The following is a 22,687-nucleotide window of genomic DNA, read 5'->3' on the forward strand; positions in this document are numbered from 1 at the left end:
GGAAAAGTACGAACCACAGACCGACACCTGAAGTCATTGGTTCGCCATCCCTGGGATAGACATACGTACAAGGCTTGCCAGAATGGCTTTTTTGACAAAATAAATAATTTTTTTTAACGAGGTTGATGTCAGAAAAATCTTTAGGCTTTGTAGTTTTTTGTCATTTTTGTCGAGACTAAAACTAGTATAGAGGCTATAATAATTAATATACACGTTTTTGCGAAACCTTTCAACCAAAATATCAAAATAATGAATTATTTCATTATCGGACATAGTTAATAAATATTGTTTGCCTAAAATTCTATTATACTTTAAGGTGAGCACGCTTAAAATTAAAACACATGATATTTTAGCCCATTTTTCGATATATTTAAAGTACTTACTAGAAGTTAGATTTCTATGCCTTTTTGGATGGCTATGTTACTCATAGGGCCAAAGCACACTAGTTGTTTTGGACCTCACAAGAGCTTGATACTTATTGTGATTTTTGATCATACTAATCAACCATGGAGCACTGGGCTATATTAACACGAAGGTAAATGTGTTTTAAATATAAAAATACATTTCATTATTTCTGACTTTTTACAAAGGTTTTTACGTGCAGTTCGTGTTTAAACAAAATTTTAAACTGACAACCCTGCTGCGGACCGGTAACCAACTCCTTGCTGACCGGTACCGGTCCGCGGACCGGCGTTTGCCGACCACTGCACTAATATTTCCATTAGGAAGGCCTCAATAAACGAAATTTGCATATTTCTCCAAATAACAAAATTTACTGTCTGATTTTTTGCTCGGACAAAAAAACAGTAAAATTAACGAAAAAGGGCCAAAATGAAGCTTTGGGGACCTTGACCCGGTGACCTATTTCCCTTTTTGTGACTAAACTTTTACAAACTCACAGTGTTGTGGCCAATCCACTCTACGCGACTCTTTAAACCCAGGGTTTTTCAAACTCGGGTGCATGGACCCCTTGGGGGTCCATGAAAGCCCAATTGAAATATTAGTGTATATTTAAGAAGTATTATATTTTTAAAGGAAAAAAATGAAACGGTTTTGCACTGAATGCATTAAGACTTCATTTCACTTTGACATTTTTGGGCCGAAATCAGCAGATTTATGAAGTCTATTTGTATTGTGACGTAAATTTTGACGACATTTTTGCCTACCGTGGTCCACTCCAAGCAACAAAAAATGTAGGGTCTGCGGTAAAAAAAGTTTAAGAACCCTTGATTTAACCAATCATTTTAAAATGCACCTCGCGGGACCGAAGTTTGCCTAGCCTTCGATTGGTCTTTCATATACTATTACGCCTAGAGTTGCTTCAACTAAATTATTTGCATAACGAAAATATGCGCATTGTTGTTTTCACTAAACACTACAACAATGATCATGTATGATCATTAATGACTCGATACACAAGCAAGTCCCACTGATAGAAGAAATTCACCGAAAAAATACGTCATGGGCCGTGTGTAAGCTATGTTGGATGACCAAATAAACTTTCTGGTTGGTTTACTGGGAAGCAAGAACAAAAGTCCTACAAACTGTAAGAGTCCCGGCTAAGACCGACGCATGGTAAGCCTATGTCTACAGCAGCGTTTCTCAACCGGTGCGCCATGGAAGGGTGCCAAGTGCGCCACGAGCAAAAGGAAAAAATACAGTGTGGGTCCTATTATATGAAACATATTTTTTACTTTTCTATTAAGCTTAGCTCATTGATTCCACAAGCCTTTCGAGTAGAAAACGCAATAAGACCTACAAAGCAACAATATCTAAATCAGATAATTAGTCTATCAATAGGCTACCATAGTAGGCCTATTAAGACCACTGACATAATAACGCCATATTACGCGCTCGCGAGGTGCGCCCACAAGTAAAAAAGGTTGAGAAACACTGGTCTACAGTAACAGCGGGTATTCCAATTTTTAAGGTTTTAGGCAGTTACTCGAAAAATTAGATTATTTTAATATGATGAAGCTGAACAGCTCATGCGCTGCATGTAAATCGCCTACAAAGCTGTTGTATATACCACCTTCCAGTCCCGCCCCGCTGCAAGCACTTCATTTTCTAAAACCTCAAAAATTTTGCAAACTTCGCTAAACTGCAATGTTTAAAAAATCACCTTGTGTTCGGCACGAGTTCCACTTTTGAACTAAGAAGCTTCCATGCACTGCCTTTGCTTATAACTGGCCGCGAAAACAGTTGCTTGTTTAAAGCATACAGCGGATCATTAATTACAGGCACGATGAGCAGCACCTATGCGTGCGTGTTACCAATTAAGGTAGTTCACTGGCTATCATTTCGTCGAAGTGAAGTTACAGGCACGTTTGGCGTTTTTTTTCAAAAGTATAATCGCGACTGTGATTAAATTTACTAAACGGCTAGAACGCAGGTTAACCGGACATAAAATCCGAAAAGCTAGTGCCCGTACACTTAACATTGTTCGGTATACCATTTATACAGGAATTCACCAAAGCGTAACCTCAACGACTGAATCCCGTTATGTATCCGCGGCTATCCCTGCACACAAAATTCTGGATATGAGCGAAACTACGTTTACTACGGTCGACTTCCACAAACAAACACGCCTACAGCTGGCAGTTTGTTTTATCACACAAAGGGAAATTCCACTCGAAAATGTACTGGCAGTGCAGCAGAAATCGGCACCGCGGACGAATTCGACGTAAAAGCACACTTGTTCGAGCCGACGAGGTCGGTCGGGCAGAGAAGAAGTTAAAAATCACGGAAGTGGCGACACGGATTCGCTCTACAGCCAAGAGGCCGTGAAACAGTTGTTTGTGGTAAGCGAAACCCGAACTGTTCGCCCTTAAAGTCGGTCGCACGATTTGTCGTACGAAACCTGAAAAATGTTAACACCGGCGGAGGGTATTCCCTTTGCTGCAAGTGTGTTTGCCTTAAAAGGCGCTGGACAATCAAGTCGCGTGCAACCTGCGCGCGGATGGGCGTTCGCTGCAGCCGCAACCGCAACCTCAACAAGATGAAACATGAAACCAAACCCTAAAAAGACATGATAAAAAAACAGCGGGGCAAATTATAGAGACGAGTTTACACGGCGGCGAAACTCGTGAATCAGTAGTAACAGGTGTTTTTAGTTGTCACCGAAGCTAATAAAAAAGTTGTGTCAACAAAGAGCTTTCACTTCTTGGGAGGTGGGCGGTAAACTCCCACCACGACAGCGTGGTCTCTCTCGTACGGTTCCAAGGTCATTTGTTCCTTCGGTTTCATCTTTTCAGATTGCATTTTCTTGACCTCGGATGCGAACACGGCTTCTGGTTTCGCAGTGGAATCTATGCAGGAAGCCTAAGAATAAAAACATATTTTTATTTATTTTATTTTATATATTTTATAAGTTATGGCCGCCTAGTTTACGAAAACGAATAGCAGTTGTCTGCTGTGTAATATGCGGCTGCAATTTACATAACAAAGATAATTTATTTGTCCAAATTAGAAAAGCATAACTATATATTTCGCCCCAAAGTTTAGCTTTTACCAGTAGATTTATTCTCATCGGTGTTTTTCTAGGCACGCAAACTATTACACATGAAGCATATAGTGTTCTGAACATTTCACGGTTTGCCCCTCTTCAAAAGACTGTTGCCCAATGCCAATGCCTAACATTGAAAAGTCTGTTTACCAACATAACGCTTGCTATGGAATCGACTTGTTAGATGGGTAAGCAAAAACAAGCAAGACATTTTTTTTTAAAGCAATCGAAACTTCTCGAGGGGCACGTGTAATCACGGAACATATCGGTGAAAACTTCTCTTAAATTTGTAGTTGATGACGTGGCTTGGGCTTTTTGCCTCCTCCGCAGCATAGGTTGCCACTCGACAAAACAAGTTACCAAAAAAGCAACGGGCATGCAGTGAAGTCGATGATGTGCTAACGGGCCTATGTAAGTGATGTAAAAACTTTATTTAGATCTTCTTTAAAACTGGAGCGGTTACGTGTCTGCGCAACGCTGGCGTTCTTTATAATAAATCACAATCGCTCGAGCTTTGGGCGTGACCGGAAAAGCAAATAATAATCGAGCTCAGAAGAGCAGCGCTGGCTGTTGATAGCGGGCTGCGACCTCTCGTTCACCTCACCTTTATCGAAATAACAAAGTTGCCACCGTTTTTGAGGAAGTTGTGCGCGTTGATAGCGACGATTCGGACCTGGTCGGGTTGTGCGACATCGGCGAAAATAGTGTCCACCATACCTGTGTGTCGAGAGTTCATTTAAGCAAAAAAACAATACCGCCTAGTTGCTGGCTGCAGGTGACTATTTATAACCCTTGTCATAACAAACCGCAAACCAATTCGTAGCCAGAAACAGACAGGAAAGAGCCCAAAACAATTGGTTTCTGCACGCATTTGCAAGTCGCAGTGACGCATTTAAACCAAGTAAAAGGGAAGATTCAATCCAATTTTGGTTTGTATTTAACCACTATCAAATTGTTTAAGTTTTTGTTTCAAAATGCCTTTCTAACAGCAACAAAAATTATGGGGCATGATACTAAAACCAAGACAAGTTAAAAATGTTAAAGTCCGGTTACAAGTTATTGGGCCCCGAATCCGATTTGGTTTCCAATAATAATGTTATCGCCAAAACTAGACAAAGTACCAATACTACAATCTGACAAGTACCAATATTACAATCTAGTATTAGGTATTGGATCGCATAATTTTAAACACCCCTACTACTATGTTCTGGACCTGACAATGATACTTCCTTGTTAAATATTTTACTATAATATTTAACATACCAAATTAGATACCAACACTCATTTTCAGGCCAAGCAGCTACTTACCAACTAGCATTCTATACTTGTGTGGATGTCTGGCGTCTTCGATGATAGGAATAATGTTGGTTCGCTTTTTAGCCACATTGAGCAGATCACGGCCAGATCGGTGGGAAAATTCAACAGCATAAACGAGGCCATCCTGTTAATAAACACTACTCATTAAAAGTTTTAAAACAAGTCAAATGTTGCTCTTTCGATGGCCGGTTCGCATATATATTGTGTTCTCATAATAGTTTATGCACACCTGGAAATTAATATGCACATCTTATACGTTCTACAACATTTGCATTTAAATTTTGTGGATGGTAAAATTGGTTAATAGTGGTCTTTTCCAAGACACTGGGTTCAGGGCTGGGGCATTTTTTATTGCACTTTTCTGAAATATATTTTGTTTACCCTTTAGTTGCAACTTGAGGAAAATCTATGCTCTTTTTTGAATCCATGTGAGATATTAAAAATATGATAACTTGTAATGCTTTTTAATAAAATACAATAAAAAATATTTATGGCTGTTTTGTCACTAATAGGATCTGGCCTAGAGTCAGTTAATTCTCCCTATTAAAATGGCAGTACTGGATTTTTGTCATAAGGTAGGTAATAAAAAAAATCAGACAATAAGCAATGTATTTGTTGTTTTTTTACTGATAATATGACACCTGTGTAACAGCAATTTTCGTGATTAAAAATATTTGAAAAGATAAAACCTTAATGTAATAAATCAGTTACATACCGGTCCAACAATGTCAGATACATGTGATACTGTAGTTCCAGAAGCAGCTCCAAGATACAATACTTTGGATCCTGGTTTCATGTGTACAGACTCAATGCCACCAAGAATCGCTGCGGCAAGCTTTGATCGGAAAGGATTCCATGCACGGTATTCAATTTTGTTTCCATCAACCTTCAAAACAATTATCAATTAATGAATTTACTAATAAAAAAATATTTTTGATAATTAAAACGCAAAACTTTCCATGTTTTTTTTAGGGCAATGTTAATCTGTCTTGGGGATTAGTTAGGGATTAGTTATAAGTCAGGAGATTATTTTTTGACCTAAAATGAGAAATTTTGACATACAATAACAATGCATTGTTGTATGAAGTACTGCATTTATGACAGGGCGTCAACAGTCATTTGTTTTTAAGTTTTACTGACAACCAGTGGAACACAAATGTAAAACTCTTTAAAATGTTTAGTAGATAATATTGGCTTTTAAACAGACATTTATATTTTATACAAGCAAGTAAAAATATGCCAAAGAAAAACAGGACATATTTTAAAACAATGGACAAAAATAACAATGACCTAGCATATCATCGGAATAGGAAATGGGATAACTGCAAATAAACAGCTAAAAATCCACCAGTAATGCTGAATTTACATTTGTCCACCTCAGAGATACACAACTATCTGAAGCACAAACGAAGTTTGAACTGAGTCTAATGCAATATATACCAGGCCTGCATGGTTAATTCTGCAAGCTTGTGTATATTATATAATTTGCTCTAATGGAATATAAAACACCTAAAATGTTTTGGGCTGTAATTCAAAACAATATTTGATAAAATATTGAACTAAGTGACAGCTCACTATAGTTTTTGTTAATTTTGTAAACCTTTTGGTTCATTTCATGAATGTTTTTGACTTGAGAAATAATTTTGACAAAATTTTTGACTTTTTATGCAAAGTCAAAAATGATCACCTTCGTTATAATTTGTTACAGCAAACCAATGAAAATACAAGCACCCACTTCAACTTCAACTTTCTTCTCTCCATAAACTGTATCACCGGGAACAAGGTTTTTCGTCACCAGAGCATCCTCCTTTCCTCTTGCAATAAAAACTCCGGAGTGACGATGAGGTTCAACGACTGTGGTTCTTCCACCCCTAAAGCCTCCTCGACCACGGCCTAAATTTTTTATAACATGTTTTCACAAGCGATTTTTTAAGTTTTTGCCAATTGAATTTTTATACCTAATATATGACAATACTTAAAAAAAAACATTCAGTATTTACCTAATTAATTATATTAAGTCTTGTTTAGAATATTAACTTTGCATAATGCTTTTATAAATACAAACCCAAGACAAATTAGTTCTAATATAGAAATTTGTAGGGTTTTTTTAGAGAAGGCTGTATACTATTTTTCAGTAAAATAACTGCAAAAATATAGTTTTTTTTTACTGATATCTGCCTCTAGCACGGAGTATGAACAAAAAAGGTGCCTTTTGATGACATTTTATTATATTTAGAGTTATTAGAAACGAAAGTATTTAAAATAGCAATACTTTTTGGTCTGGTAACTTTTACAAAATTTACAAGTTAGGTGAATTCCTAGAATTATCATGACATCACAGAAAAGATATACCATGTAATGATGAACGGTTTTAAAACAATCCAAGGGAATTTTGGGCGCTTTTACAGAACTTGATAATTTGGACACCTGCGCACATGGTAAAAAAAAGCTACAAACCTCCACCACGGCCTCCAAATCCACGACCTCCACCACCGCGACCTCCACCACCGCGACCTCCTCTCACCCCTCCTCTACCTCCTCCTCCTCCTCGGCCACCACCTTAAGAAATGCAAAGTTAACAGGTTATAGATTCTGTTGCGCATTGTTCATAAAAAAAAAACTTTTTTTTTAGATCTTTTTTAAATTTTGTAAGCGATTTATGTGCATTTTTATTCGATTTTGACTTTAAAAAATTTGACACATTTTAACCTAACATGTAAATTTTGACTTTTTATAATCGCCCTAATTATCACAAAACTAAAACCGTGATTGCTGCAATGTTACATCGACAACATTGCACCCGGCATTGAAAACATGTCGGTGCTTATCGCCGCCAACGCCTAATCACCGCTCGTTATCGTTGTTTCATTTAGCAGTCGCCTGTCACCGACTCAAGTAATCTTAAAGTCTCAAACAAGCCTGATAACGAAAATATATTTTATTGTTGAAACGAACATTCTTAACTATGTACAAAACAAGCGTGTAAGCTACAGCAAATGTCTTCACCGCAGATCGCTCTATTGAATGTTGTTATTCGCTTCAATCTTGAAAAGGAGCGCTTGACCGTCGCCTTTTGAAAAAAATTAAAACGTCGACGAACTTTAGGTTTCCGCTAAACTGATGATAAATGGCCATCTTAACCTTAGTAAGCCATGTTTGTGTTTTTCTTGCACAGTTTTAGCTGAATAATTTACTAATTATACAGAGTTTAAAAAGGGCAATTTTGAAGCCATGCTTCATACCATCGGCGAAATTAAACTACAAATATCACCAAATTTGTTGATAAGCATCTTTATTTTTGCTGACAACAAAGTGCAACAGTTGGTGATTGATACGTCAAAGACGCTGTTCTGACACCGCAATTCCATAGCGCTTCGCGCACAATCGAAATAACTTGACCATTGGATGTGAATAAGACAATCGGACTTGAATACGAGGTGTTGAAATTTTTCTAACGTCTAATAGACAACTTTAAACAACTGTAAGCTCCTAATAATCACCGTTTTAGTGTCTAGAATACACAACACGTAAAAATTTTCGGGCCCGTACCCGCTAGGGGTGTTCATAACACACCCCAGATCCCCTCTAGGGTTACTGATCATGTGACACAGTGGCGTATTCAGTGAGGCTGGTGGTTGTGACCCCCCTTTTTGTGAGTGATATTATCGTGTTTTTGTCAAGGTTTAGTAAACTGTCCGAAGTGGCAATGTTTTTTTTATGTAATTGGGTCACTCGTCTTAAGCTAATGGGTAACCAAAATCTAACGCAAAACTCTGTACGACGCACGTGTTCACATTTGCTGGACGTTAGTTGTTTCTGATTAGACTGTTTTATGACGTCATTAAAATCACAATTTAATGACGTCACACCCGTCACTGTTTTATGACATCACTATTCATTAACGTCAGAGGGGAAGTTTCATTAACGTCAGAGAGTTGGTTTTATACGTAACTGACGAAGTAGCTGCAAACTTTGTGAAATGCATTTAGCCAGGGAAAATGAGTTTACTTCAGTTTTGCTTATGGCTTTTAATTTTAGAATAAAGTTTATAAGTATTTTTGCAGCAACTTTGTTACATACACATATTTTTGCTAATTATTTTAATATAGACGGGGAATAATTTTGCAGTAACTTTATTACAGCCACCAATTTTAAGCTGGCTCTCTCACCACAGTTTACATTCTGTCTCTGGCAGGTGCACACTAGATGATTTTTTCAAAGAAATTTGTGTATTACACATCTTAATTGGTATACTGCACACTTAAATATCGAACAAAGGCCAAGTTGCCGCGAATTAATGATCCCGAATCCCGGGAAATTTTTTTTATAATCCCGGGTATTCGGCGACATAGCAAAACTTGAAAAAAAATTGTTGTTTTTTGAGTAATATAAAGAAAAAAATAGTACCAACCATGTTAAAGTCGTTGCCTGAGTTGCTTTATTCGCGCTTAATAGCGCAAAAACTTAATTAAATTTATTCTACCAACAAAAATGCATGCGCTTTTTTTTAAATAAAAACAAATAAAGGTCCTGACTTGAATACGAGAAGGTCTTGTAAGATTGCAGAAGCAGTACTACAGAACATAAATGGGCACTTCTTCAGTTATGAACGTATAAATTAATAAAAAAACGGTCTTCAAATACCGCATACCACAACGCAAATTATTTGGGTTAGGGTGCGAGTTAGCGTTTGGGTGAGGGTTGGTCAAGCGTTATTATTAATAATAAACATAATAATACTTGGGCGCTCTTTTACTTATGTACGTGAAAAGTTATGCAAAAAACAAAACAAAATAATACGGCATACCACAACGCATATTGTTTGGGTTAGGGTGCAGGTTAGCGATTGGGTGAGGGTGGGTCAAGTAATATTATGTTTTTTTATGTTTATTATTAATAATAACTTGACCCACCCTCAACCAAACGCTAAGCAGTACCCTAACCCAAACAATATGCGTTGTGGTATGCGGCATTTGAAGAAAGTTTTTTTTTTATTAATTTTCACGTACATAAGTAAAACAGCGCCAATACTTGACCAACCCTCACCCATGCAGTATTTTTGTTTTGTTTTTTGAATAACTTTCCAGTACATAAGTGAAAGAACGCCAATAAATGAGCTTAATTAAATGTTTGGAGCTAAAAGAAAAAAATTCAAACGTCATAATGACGTAAGTTTATGTATAATTTTTTCGTTGGGATCCCAGGAAGTTTCATTTTTCAATTCCGTTTCCGGGGAGTGAAAAAATCTGGGAAAAAGAGGAACCCTAGTGCACGTTTATCAACATTGTAGAACTTTACATGGAATGCAGACTGGCCCCCACCTTACATCCAAAATATATAATATTTACAGTAATAAACAGAATAGTTCTGATGGTTTGTTTCTCAGGTTTCACTTAAAGGACAACAAACTCACAAAATAAGGCATCGTAATTTCAATTGATCAACTGCACTTTGATATTTACTACAAAAACTCTTTTTTAGAGAAGATTTTATTCTTATGTTTGTTAGATGAGATAGTGAAGTATTTTACTGTCAACTATTAGTACTATGTTAACATCAAAATAATTACTTACCACCGCGAAAGCCTCCTCTTCCACCACCACCTCCGAAACCTAAAAATTAAACAATTAATTAAGAAAATAAGTTTAAAAAAATTATTATAAATGACATATTACCTGGTCTTCCCATATTTCACTGATGACTCTCTTGTCAACTTATAGAAACAGAGTCACACTGAAAGATAGAAAATGCGCAACAAAAATGAAAAAAGTGTATACCTTAGTTCTATATCTTTCGATATCAATTTGCAAGCTGGCCTAGAACAAAGACTACGCATGATCAGAAATGCCACAATAAAAAAATATAAACAATTTCAAACAAATTATAATGTATTGCGTGTGCATAGTAATGTATAAAAAATATAAGACGCCAACCAGATCGACATTAACTCCCATTGTGACATCCCACGTGTTTTTTTACCTTGCAGCAATTGGAAAATATTTTAGTATCGGACCTCCATTTTGTGTCTATATAGTTAAGATTTTCTGCTGACTAAAATTTCCTGTCACTTAAATACAAACAAACCATAAAATAGACGATATTAGGTAAACAATGAATTAAATTTGCTATTTTTATTTTAGCTTGCATGAAAATGCTCATATTTAGTTTAGACAATGATGTTTTGTTTCCATATTGATGAGGCAATTAAAGTAGAGTTAAACTAATAGGTGGGTTAACCTGATGAGTGCAACAGATTATTGTAAATTTTCCACATTCCACACCTTTGATTATCGTTGCAGATGTGGTTCAAACAAGTTTCATTGTATGGTAGCGACATTTCAAACTCGTGTACTCATGCTATGCTTACTATAAATACCGCAACATTGTAAAAAACATTGCATTATTCAAGTTTTGTTATTTTAAATTCATATTTTATGACAAATATATGGTAAGAGAATCAAACAGCACCCAAACTTAAACTCCACTGTTTTTATTTTTTATTTTTAGACATCATTTTAGTTGAAGTTAAGGGCTAGTTTTTGCCCTGAACACATTTACATAATTGGTAAACATACAAGTCGATTATGAATGTACGCGTGTCACGTGGGTTTTCAGCACCACAGCGAAAGATGGCGGAAGGCAGAAAAGTTAACGTTCACCCTGTTGTCCTTTTTTCCATAATTGACAGCTTTGAACGTCGAAAAGAAGATGCTAAAAGAGTTATTGGAACCCTTTTAGGTAATTATTAGGCGCTCGTCTAGAATCCTACCACAACGAACATTATTTGGGTTAGGGTGCCGGTTAGCGTTTGGGTTTGGGTGAGTCCAGTAATAGTGTTAAACAATATTACTTGACCTACCCACACCCAAACACTAACCGACACCCTAACCCACATATTATGCATTGCTTAATATTTATTTCAACGTTGTGCCTAATGGCGCTGGTCTAGAATCCTACCACATTTATTTTAACACGAAGGAAACGAGTTGTCAAAGTTAAAATTGCAAGGAAAGCATAAATTTGTAAAAATATGTATAATAATAATACTTACCCATCCAAACGCTAACTCTCATACCCCTAACCCAAATATTGTTAGCAATTGAAACCCCTGGACGAAAATGTGGTAGGATTCTAGACCAGTGCCAAAAATTGTATTACGAAGCTTATAAAAAGAGCAAAATTTCGAACTCAAAAGATTCTTGACTCGCCATTATTGGCCTTTGAGCTTTATTCTAGACCAGAGCTGGTCCATAAATTCAAAATATAAAGTTCGGTAAACGGCTATAGAATTAGTTTAAAACTAAGTACTTTTTTCTGCATATTATTTGGGTTAGGGTGTTTGTATTCTTGCAGTACATTATTTGACTGCATAACAGATCATGTTAGTCAAAAAAGAAGCACTAAGACTCAACAATGCTTTAAAAAACAGCACCGAATTGCTTATAAGACTTGTGTGCAGTGTTTCATTTTTGGCAACAACCTGGACATTTGACGTATTGCAGTGTACAGAACTGCTTCAAATGACAGTTGTTAAGAATGTTAAACACATGGGAGATTTTTTTATTATAATATATACATGTAAGCAAATTGTTTGGGCGATTTGTTGCTGTGATTGTGGGCCCTATGGGGTAGATTAAGATTAACCCCTTTCCCAAACAAAATCAAGATTAAATAATTTAATAAAAATATACTAGGATTCGCAATTCTGGATTCGTTATTCTAGATTCGAAATCTATTATTCTAGAATACCTTGGGATTGTACTTTGAACATCCCTACTCGGGACACCACAGCCCTGTTTGTTGTTATCTTCGGAGGTGTAGTTAAAAAGAGGTTAATTTTTAATTTATTTCAAAATTAAGGCACAGTTGATGCAACTTCTGTGACCATAACCAACACATTTTGTGTTCCTCACACTGAATCCGAAGATGAAGTGGCTTTTGATATGGAATTTGCACGAAATATGTTTGAACTTCACAAAAAAGTTAATCCCACCGAAAGTATTGTTGGCTGGTAAGTTTGGGTTTGTAAGCAGAAATTATGCTACAGTTTACAAAGATCATTATAAAACATTTTTCTAACTTAATTAATTTTTGTAAGTGAATTTGTAAATGATATACTGATAAGGTGAACCAATTTCGTATATTGGCAACATTAATAAACTGGGGGTAGATTTGGTTTGCTTATTGCGCTGCTGTTTTTTTTAAATTAACTGTTAATAAACAGCCCAACAAAACAGCTTTTAATTTGATTATCTGGATTTAAGATTTGAATGATTACACTTAAAAATAATGTTGCCTATGTTTTGAACATTTAAATAGCAGTTTTGCAAAGTCTTGTATCTCAATCGAACAGGATGGTGACGATCTACTAGGGATGTTCAAAGTAGAATATCGAATCCTTGGATTCGAATCTAATTGTACAAACGCGTGTGGTAAGTTGGCCTGTCACTGCGGCGGTTGCTTTAAATGTAACCAGGTAGTGCAGTGTCAGCGTTTTTTGGGCGACCAATTACTTCGCGTCTCGCGATAACGTTCGTCTAATAATTAGGTGTCAATCAAGCATTATTGGGCGAGCGACTAACGTGTAATTTCAGGTGGGGAGTTCCCAATTTCCCTAAATGCGTTAAGTTGCAAACGAAACCAGGGTTTTTTAAGGTTTGGTTTGGGTGACCGCTAAGTAGTTTTAAGAGACCGCAAGTGTTTCATTTAAATACCAGAAAGTTGCAAGTCCAAAATTTGGGAAACCGCTGGAGAAATTTAAACGCCTTAAAAAAAACACTGAACGTAACATTACGTTGTAAGAGGTGCTGGATGTCGACCAAATGCGCTATAGGGTTACTTAAGGTCAACTTGAGGCCAACTTTAGGCCAATATTCAGCGAGGTTATACAGTAATGCACAGGGTAATTGTCAAGTATTTGTTATGTCAATAGTTATTCTTTGCAGTAGGTTATTTGACTGCATAACAGATCATTTTAGTCAAAAAAAGAAGCACAAAAACCCAACAATGCTTTAAAAACAGGACCAAATTGCTAAAGAGTTCAGTATTCGGTGTTGCATTGTACTCACTATTGCCAAACATATAAGTTTTGGCAACAACCTGGACAGTGGACATATTACAGTTTACACAACTGCTTCAAATGACAGTTGTTAAGAATGTTAAACATATGGGAGATTTTTTTATTATAATGTACACATGTTAGCAAAAAATCCCTTCCCCAAACAAGGTTAAATAATTTAATAAAATTATACTAGGATTCGATATTCTGGATTCGTTATTCTAGATTCAAAACCTATTATTCTAGAATACCTAGGTATTCTACTTTGAACATCCCTACGATCTACTCAACCTTTTTGTCCAAGTTGCAATTCATTATCAAGTTACATTACAAATCTGTGCATAGTGTACCCAACTTATCTCTTTTTGTTAACTTGCAGTAGCTGATTGTAGGTTTTTCTGTCGGGTAAAATAACACTTCATATTTAAAGTGACCAAACTGTAATGAAAATCTTATATTTTATAACCATTGAGGTTTTATCTGTTTTTGTTTCTGTTTTTAAATAGTTCCAATTTCAGGTATGCAACTGGCCAGGACATTACAGAGCATTCTGTTTTGATACACGAATATTACAGCAGGGAGTGTAAAAGTCCTGTGCACTTAACTGTTGATACTGAGCTACGTGGAGGGGAAATAAACTATAAGGCTTATGTGAGGTAATACATTCTTGATCAGTTGACACTTAAAATGTCGTTTATAACATACACTTTAGTTTGACATATTTTGTAAACCAAACCCTAACTTTTTTTTTTTTTTTTAAACCAGATTTCCAAAGGCAAATTTTCAAATTAAAAATATATTTATGTTATAAAATATTTTGTTTAAAATATAGAAAAAAACTTCCTGCAGTTAAAATATTTAGCCTGTACAAAGCTATAATTTTTTTTTTGAAAAGTCTTTCAATGTCTATTATTTTTTTTTCTTATAAGTGTGGCAACCCTGTTACAGTGGCGTATCCAGGGGGGAGGGGGGAGTGTTGGGGGTTCGGACCCCCCCCCTTTTCGCAAGTGACAATATTGTTTTTTTTTTTGTTTTTTTTGCAGCATCCTTGGATGCTGAGGGGGGGAGTTTATTTGGGGACGCGAAAATTTGTGAACAAGTACATGATGGTAGAACAAATAACAAAGGGGGAAAGAATGTGGGGATATTATGTAAATTCTTCTGATGGCATACTTGGGTTTCTTTCTTGGCATCGGGTTAAAATGTGGGTTATTAAAATCCGCAACGGCAAATGGCGTTGCGCTCAAATAGTTCACCGCAATCCATACATCTTTCAAAAAAGCTGTAGCATTTTTGACAGTGGTATGTTTTTTCACCTTCTTGGTGTTTGGTGGGTCGGCAGCAATACATACAATTCAATGTAGGGTCCTCTGTGGAAGGGGTCGTTGGGGTTGAAGCTTGGGTTGACAATGAGGAGGTGCTCGTCAGTTGGTCTTCTTTTACTTGTTTGCTCGGGAAGGTGAGGCCCTTGCACCAGATTGTACCCGGGATCGGATTCTCTTTGAGGTCTTTTGTTTATATTTCTTGTGTGACTCTCCCGTCAGGGAGTCCTGCATGGCGATCTGTGTTTCTTTTGGTTTCTTTTATAAACCCATGCTTGCTTTGGATAACTTCGATGAGCTTGGCAATGTTGAAGCGTGGAGGCACGTGAGCGAGTTCCACGCTGGTGAATTCGGCTTCGTATCTTCTGGCGAACTCAACTTCGGGGATTTTCTTCAGTTTGCACACTAGCTCTTGAGCCTGAGCTCCAGTATGGCATGTGAAGTCGACGTAACCGTTTTTTCTTTCAACAATTTCCTCGAGGTTACTTGTCTCGAATGCAATAAATTCGAGCACTGCGTAAATGTAATTCGAGCACTGCGTAAATGTACTCTTGAAAAAATTTCTTGTCTTGCAGCCATTTTGACGGGAGGTTCTTCAGTGCTTTCGACGGCGAAAAGTGTTTTTTAATGTAATTGGGTCACGCTTCTTAAGGTAATGGGAAACCAAAATCAAACGCAAAACGCTGTTTTTCGTTTCTTGTTGAACGCAGGATATATTTTCCCTCGCATTTCGTTATTCGTTCAGGTTGGCTGATTAGCAAGTGTGTGTTTGACAATTAACAACAATAAATCAAGCGGTCTCCGCCTTTTTCTTGCTTATAACGTCGAGTTAGGCGGTGCTGATGTTTCTCGCGCTTAGCGCGAATGACTTTTATACGTCCGTTTTGTTTACATTTTAATGCTGTCCTTTGAACAGCGCTGCTTTACCGTTGTGCTGTGGAGGGCTGCCAAGTGCGAAAAAAAAATACATGGATCTACTAAAATCAATCACATATCAGTGTTGGACTTAAGCACTCGCCCACTCGCCAATGCGAGTACAAATTGCTCTTGGCGAGTGCTGATTGACACCCACTCGCCCGACTGGCGAGTGGCTTCGGCGAAAAATGTAATTAGTTGGTGCAAGACAACTTGTGTTAAGCGCCACTACTAAAATTATTTTCTTAAACACTAAGGTGCAAATACATTCAACACTACACAAATAATAAGGTTAATCGAAGTCACGTTCAAAGTTCGTTTACCGGCGAACAATCAATAACGTAATTGCTGCAGTGGTAAACAGTTATGTGGTTTATTGTTCAACTTCAACGTCGTTGACGCCTTTGGAAAAGTTTATTGGACGTGCAGTTTTGGGTAACAATAAGTTCAAAGCAAATTTATTTTAATAATATTTGTAAGCAATGTTTTTTTAAATATTTTGAGGGACTAAAACGGACCACTGAACACTACGATATTTGAAATATCGCTTACTTGTGTAACTACAGCTGAGCATTAGTAATTAGTCTACGTAAGTATGTTGAAAAACTGTATGTAAATATTTTATACCGTATTTAAAATAGATACGAATCGAAACCATTGCGGACGCCCTTGGAAAATAGAAACGACCCACTATAGGGCATCGCGCCACACAGAACCTCTGATGCATATGGTTGTTAACTCAGCGAATAAATGGTTTAGTTGTAAATTTACAATTATTTTGTCATTATTTTATCTGTTCAAACAGTAACTATAGTGTTAGGCGAAATGTGGCGTTTTGTTTGTGGCGCGAAGCAACCTGGATGAAACGTATTTGAAGCACAGAAAAAACAGAATACAAAAAAAAGAGAGCGCAAGGAATTGACAGTGTTATTTTTTCACTAAAGAATACTTCGGCTGAAAAACATTGTTTTAAGCGTAAACTGCTTTATAGGTCATTCATTTGTTTGTTCATCCATGCATAAAAATAAACGACCAAACTTTTATAAAAAAACAAATGTGCGCTAACGGTTTTCAGTATAGTGCTGCATTTTCAGCCGTGCAAATTTTACAGATAACTTTATTACAGCGGCGCAATTTAAAGATGCAAAATTGTCTCTCCCGCGCAAAATCTAAAGTTTACAATCTGGTGTTTACGTATAGAAAAATACAGGTTAACGATAACCCAAGAAATGACCGCGCTAGGACGGAAATTTGCAGACAGCGTGCCAAAAATTTGGCGAGTGTTATTTCGTCCTGGCGAGTGCTGATTGATAGCCGCTCGCCAAACTGGCGAGTGTAATTTTTTGCTTAGGAACAACCCTGCATATATTTCATGGTCTTGTTTTCGATTTACTCCTGAAGTTAACGATTGCACATATCATTTATGACGTCATTAACGTCCGACGAAAAAGCGGGGAATTCCCCAAGTTGAAAATTCGGGACCCCCCCTTTTAAATTTCTGGATACGCCCCTGCCCTGTTATATCATTAATATTTGTTTATTTAATGCTCATTGCATCTGGAATTAATTATCATTAGTCAGTTTTTGTTTTGTATATTTTCATCAGCACATCAATCGGTGTTCCTGGAAAAACGCAAGGGATGATGTTTACTCCAGTGCGCATTGTTGTTGATTTCTATAATACTGAAAGGGTTGGAGTAGACAGAGTGCAAAATGTTAGTATTTGATGTTTTAAGTTTTTTTTATGTTAAACCAAAGAGTTTGCCAAACCAACAAAGCATTAATTTCTGTTTTCTAGTGTTTACAAAAGATTCCCAACCGAAACAGTTTAATCACTCTTCCAAATGAGTTTGAAAATGTGATTGAATCAACCAGTCAGTTATCCGCCATACTGGAATCAGTATCAAAATATGTGAATAACGTTTTGGTAAGTTAATTTTAAAATTTTGATAAAGATGATGACTGATGATCTATAACCAGGGTTATTATCTGCTAACACCAAAAATTAGGCAAACTGCTCTGTGGTGACATACTAGTTTAACATCAAAAATTATTTAATGCTAAATATTATATTATATTGGGCATATTTATACTTGGGAATTTGGGATAAGAATTAGTAGACTAGTTATTAACTTTACTAAGCAATACACTGTTTTTAATGTTGAATTGAAATTATTAGCAAATCTTTTTTGTACTTACTGCCTAATATGCGCCTTAATCATCATCTAAATTAAATTTACTGTTAATCATCATCTAAATTAAATTTACTGTAATAACACCTGTATGTCTAAATTTACTAGTAGGCTTTATGTGAACATACAGTGTTAATGGCCCTAGGCAAATATTTCTGACATGGGACGGCATGACAAACAGCAAATTTATAGTGTCAACTTAAATAATTTTTTTTTAAATTGTGTTTATCAGGAAGGAAAAATACCCATGGATAGCAAAGTTGGTCGATTTTTAATGGATTTAGTGTCCACTGTACCACACATGGAAGAAGATGAGTTTGATGCTATGTTAAATAATAGCATTAATGTAAGTATGCACTAAATTTAAAAAGCAAATCATTTAAGTTTTGTCTAATCCTAGAACTTTTTTGCTGCAGGATGTTTTAATGGTGCAATATCTCACCAACGTTGTGAAAAGTCAAGTTGCTCTTAATGAAAAGCTAATCAATACTTCAACAATACCAACATGACTTACTGCTGTGTGTATTTAAAAGCAATGAAAAGAATTTTGTTTGTGTGTAAAGAATTTTAAGAAAGCGTATCAAACCTGGTTGGTTTCATAAAATGTGAAAAAATGACAGTGATAATATTCAATTGCATAAAAAGGCATGAACAAAAAAATGAGTACTAAACATCACAGTAACATTGCCTTAAAATTGTATGCATGATTATTCTGATTTGAAACAAAATTGTTAAGTCACTACACTTATACTACATACAAAAATAAATCTTTATGGAAACATGTTACCGCCATATAATACATAAATTTTGGATTCAACAACTCAAATATGCCAAATACAAGAGCAACAAATAACTGGCTCATAGCATACACCGCTTCTCTTTTTCCAGTCCAGCACAGACCTTGGTTTAACATGATTTATAATCCAAAATGGAAAAGCCAAGATGAAATACCCTAAATAAATAAGATGTGAAACAGTTTTTATATGAAAGGTCTTTCAGCTTAAAATAAGTTATTTTTGTTTCAATTTACCTGTAGTTATCAGTGCCAAGTAGGAGCTTGTCAGACACCAGTAATACAGTTCAACTGTTGATGTAGCCTAAAAACAAACATTTCTAACCTGTCAGCTCTATGTTTATATTTGCTAGTTTTTACATTACTTACACAAGCCTCCGACTGAAAGGTGAACAAGGCGGTAATTGCTCCGAGTATAAGAGAACTTACGCCAAAGACATGGAATACAATTTTGACTAACTTTGGCACTGGATCCATAATGGAAAATAATAATGCAAATCCTGATAAAAGTTAAAGATATTGTTAAAACAAAACTTTATTGATATTTGTGTAATTAAAAAAAAAAGATGTTGGCATCAAAATAAAACACTTATTATTAGTCTCGTGATTCTGTTTTAAACAATTTTTTTGAGGGAACAAAGCCAAATTAAGGGACCAATCCAATTATGTTTGTCCAATTACAATGGAACTATTCTGCCAATCTTTACCCACTGATTTTGGTAAACCTGTTTGTTTAAAAAAAACTGGGCGCTGGTCTAGAATCCTACCACAACGCACATTGTTTGGGTTAGGGTGCAGGTTAGCGTTTTGGGTTAGGGTGGGTCAAGTGTTATTATTAAATAAAGAATATAATAATACTTGACCCACCCACACCCAAACACTAACCGGCACCCTAACTCAAATATTGTGCGTTGATTTTATAATTGTGGTAGGATTCTAGACCAGCGCCAAAAACTGTTGTACAACAGTGTAGCTTCTTGTATTTAAGCTAAGTGATGTGATTTATCTACAACATGTGTCTTGTCTTTTGTAATATGCCGGTGTTTTAGTGGTTGTTATGTTTGCTTATGGTTATTTTTATTCAATACATATCTGTTTTTCACTTACCAACTGAAAAGAATAAAAATATTAGACTTGCAACCAGCAGGCTTAAAAGTGGTTGATCACATGCTCGGGAAGTTTTTGGCAGATTTAAAACAATTAGTTCTGGAATCAGTAATGCAGCTGACAGAAGAACGACAATAATCCGGCTATAAACACAAGTGATTAACGATTTTAACATGTTAAACAATAAAATGCAATTTATACTTACAACTTAATGCGGTTGTTTTGGGGTAACCATCTGGTCAAATGATAAATGCAATGAGAGTAAAAATAATACCACATCGTCAGATACAAGTGGTTTTTATATTAAATGGTAAAACAGTCTGCGTTTTTTCTTACAAAATGTAAATATAAAATTATCATCTATATAGCTTTTTTAAACTGAGCACAAACGCAAAATGCTGAACCTTGTAACTGGAATGATGTCTGTATCTGTAGTCAATCTTTTATAAGCCTTCTTACAAGTTCAATAAGAAACGGCGCTGGTCTAGAATCCTACCACAACGCACATTATTTGGGTTGAGGGTGAGAGTTAGCATTAGGGTTTGGGTGGTTCAAGTATTATTATTATTCTTACATATTTATGCCCCCCTTGCAATTTCAGTTGTGACAACTCGTTTTGTTTCTGTAAAAAAGCGGTAGGTTTCTACTTCAGCCCAAATCGTTTGCCGAGGCTACGATTAACCAGCACTTTGACAAAAACGCCATGTTTTTTAAGATTACATTAACGCGAAAAAAACTATTTACCAAAACTGAACAAAAATCAATAAAATATTTACAAATTATTTACATGTTGCATAGTGACGCTCTAGCGAACTTATGCGGATAAATTGTGCGGTAAACCGTACACTAACGTCGCCACATATTAAAATGATAAATATATTTTAACAAGGATTAGCATACAAATTTAAAATAGACCGATATTTTAAAGTATCGTTTCTTATTAAATGCTCTATTTTTTCTTTGCCTGTTTTTCCACTGTGTAATATATTATCAGGCAAAAAAAAAAAAAAGTCTACAGGGAGTCGAACCGAACCCAAACCTATAAAAAACGGTTCACTCCAGCTCCAGCATGATGTCACAACTTGTTTTTTACAGAATCAAGTTATTCCATTTTCGAAATTAAAAAAAAATGAATATCCAATAAATAAAACGTTGGTTTTCTATTTTACAGATACTTTATTTCAATAACGAGATTGTTAACTTATACCAAATGTAAACGCATTTTTTGCGTTTTGACCGATGAGACTAGATGGCATCTTGCTGCTGTGTTTTGCGCAGAAGTTTCAAGTTTTAAGCTATGGAGTTCGCATACAGAACAACAAATGTTTTAAGATTCCTTGTTTATTAAGCAATTTTTTGACGTATCTCTATTTTTTGTTATGATTATTTTATAAAGCAACTAATTATTAGTTTTTTTAAAGGCGTACAACGGAAAATAGTTTGAAGAGCCCTGGCCTAATTAACTCTAAATTAGTTATGTGCAATCAAAACGATGGATTTTGTTGTTGTTGTAGCAGAATAAAAAATATAATGTTTGGTGCTGATAAAAAAAGAAATAAAAATTGTACAGAATGATCATAAATTCAAATTACAAGATTACGCGGTCGAGTTTTACATGCCCTGATGGGACATCAGAACCGCTGATTTAGAAGACTACACTCGTGAGGCACCTGAAAATATTCGCGTATTTTCCGGTATAATTTAGAATCAATTTTGACGATCATTTACGAGATGTATGGCTGAACAAAACCATGTCTGCAGAGTCGGTTGAAAATAACCCGAGTCCAACTGCCGCTAAAAAATAAGCCCGAGTCACCAGGCCGACTTCGGTTAAATGTGTGATTTCGCTTTACGAAGGTTACTCGAGTCGAGAGTCCGACTTCAGCAAAACATACCGACTCCACCGAGTCCCAAGTCTGAGCTAGACTCCGCAGCCCTGGCAGAAACCACGTAAAAAGTTCGCACAAAGGGCATGAAGGCACTTTTATCTTAATGCTTGCCTGCGATACAATAGCTACAATGCAAATGATATGCTGATGAGAAATGGACAAAAAAATTATATATATATATATATATCGATTATGTGCAAAACTAACATTTTAGAGCAGGGGTTGACAACCTTTTTCTAGTCGCGGGCCCAAACCAAACTTAAAAAGGTCTCTGCGGGCCGCACAAAATGATAACTAAGAATTGTGTTATTAAAATGTTAGAACAATTGTAAATCAGACAGGCCTTGGATATTTTTTGCATTTAAAAACGTGTTTAACTACATTTACAGAGGCAGCAGAGTGTTGACGCAAAGCGAATGAAAAGTGTAATAAAACTACTTTGAGGGAAAGCGATAACAGTTAAAGTAGCCCAGTGTCTGTTAAATGTTTCAAGTCAAGGCGCTCGTGGCGAGCGAAGTGAGCGCGATTTTTTTTTGGTATAGGCCTACCGGTATTTTATTTAATTTTTGGCAAGTTTTTATTACATTGC

The 22,687-nt window shown here is 36.0% G+C and overlaps 3 protein-coding genes across 4 annotated transcripts; 1 reads left to right on the forward strand and 2 right to left on the reverse strand.

Moving 5' to 3' along the window:
• Positions 1–2,221: 2,221 nt before the first annotated feature.
• Positions 2,222–10,594, reverse strand: LOC146167961 (rRNA 2'-O-methyltransferase fibrillarin-like). Its single transcript, XM_083381460.1, has 8 exons — positions 10,498–10,594; positions 10,396–10,434; positions 7,280–7,381; positions 6,558–6,715; positions 5,538–5,708; positions 4,814–4,946; positions 4,110–4,222; positions 2,222–3,321 (listed from the first exon to the last, which is right to left on the reverse strand). Exons 1-8 carry the CDS (start codon positions 10,508–10,510, stop codon positions 3,157–3,159), a joined length of 894 nt encoding a protein of 297 aa, XP_083237586.1. The 5' UTR covers positions 10,511–10,594; the 3' UTR covers positions 2,222–3,156.
• Positions 10,595–11,391: 797 nt separating this feature from the next.
• On the forward strand, positions 11,392–19,611 carry LOC146167962 (eukaryotic translation initiation factor 3 subunit F-like). 2 transcript variants are annotated; one of them, XM_083380829.1, is made up of 7 exons: positions 11,392–11,560; positions 12,683–12,833; positions 14,399–14,536; positions 17,724–17,823; positions 17,916–18,044; positions 18,542–18,655; positions 18,726–19,611. In XM_083380829.1, exons 1-7 carry the CDS (start codon positions 11,407–11,409, stop codon positions 18,816–18,818), a joined length of 879 nt encoding a protein of 292 aa, XP_083236955.1. In that variant the 5' UTR covers positions 11,392–11,406; the 3' UTR covers positions 18,819–19,611. The 2 variants fall into 2 exon arrangements, with proteins under 2 accessions (XP_083236955.1, XP_083236885.1); XM_083380759.1 differs by having other exon boundaries at positions 11,405–11,560; positions 17,724–17,832.
• Positions 18,822–20,875, reverse strand: LOC146167963 (uncharacterized). Its single transcript, XM_083380934.1, has 5 exons — positions 20,415–20,875; positions 20,210–20,352; positions 19,472–19,602; positions 19,340–19,406; positions 18,822–19,261 (listed from the first exon to the last, which is right to left on the reverse strand). The coding sequence occupies exons 1-5, from the start codon at positions 20,486–20,488 to the stop codon at positions 19,131–19,133; spliced, it is 546 nt and encodes a 181-aa protein (XP_083237060.1). The 5' UTR covers positions 20,489–20,875; the 3' UTR covers positions 18,822–19,130.
• Between the last annotated feature and the right edge of the window lie 1,812 nt (positions 20,876–22,687).

This window comes from Ascidiella aspersa, chromosome 1 (genome assembly GCF_963924565.1).
Source record: "Ascidiella aspersa chromosome 1, kaAscAspe10.2, whole genome shotgun sequence".
Classification (NCBI taxonomy): domain Eukaryota; kingdom Metazoa; phylum Chordata; class Ascidiacea; order Phlebobranchia; family Ascidiidae; genus Ascidiella; species Ascidiella aspersa.

Excerpts from the sequence above, each read along its gene's own strand:
- LOC146167961 (XM_083381460.1), bottom strand. Across the intron at positions 6,716-7,279 it reads ATTTGGAGGCCGTGGTGGAG|GCCGTGGTCGAGGAGGCTTT; the intron begins GTTTGTAGCTTT and ends TAAAAAATTTAG. Across the intron at positions 4,947-5,537 it reads TATCTGACATTGTTGGACCG|GATGGCCTCGTTTATGCTGT; the intron begins GTATGTAACTGA and ends GTTTATTAACAG.
- LOC146167963 (XM_083380934.1), bottom strand. The coding sequence starts at position 20,488 with ATGTGGTATTATTTTTACTCTCATTGCATTTATCATTTGACCAGATGG. Across the intron at positions 19,603-20,209 it reads ATTTTTATTCTTTTCAGTTG|GATTTGCATTATTATTTTCC; the intron begins GTAAGTGAAAAA and ends AACTTTTATCAG. Across the intron at positions 19,407-19,471 it reads CCTTTCAGTCGGAGGCTTGT|GCTACATCAACAGTTGAACT; the intron begins GTAAGTAATGTA and ends GTTTGTTTTTAG.
- LOC146167962 (XM_083380759.1), top strand. The coding sequence starts at position 11,407 with ATGAATGTACGCGTGTCACGTGGGTTTTCAGCACCACAGCGAAAGATG. Across the intron at positions 11,561-12,682 it reads AGTTATTGGAACCCTTTTAG|GCACAGTTGATGCAACTTCT; the intron begins GTAATTATTAGG and ends TTCAAAATTAAG. Across the intron at positions 14,537-17,723 it reads AACTATAAGGCTTATGTGAG|CACATCAATCGGTGTTCCTG; the intron begins GTAATACATTCT and ends TATTTTCATCAG.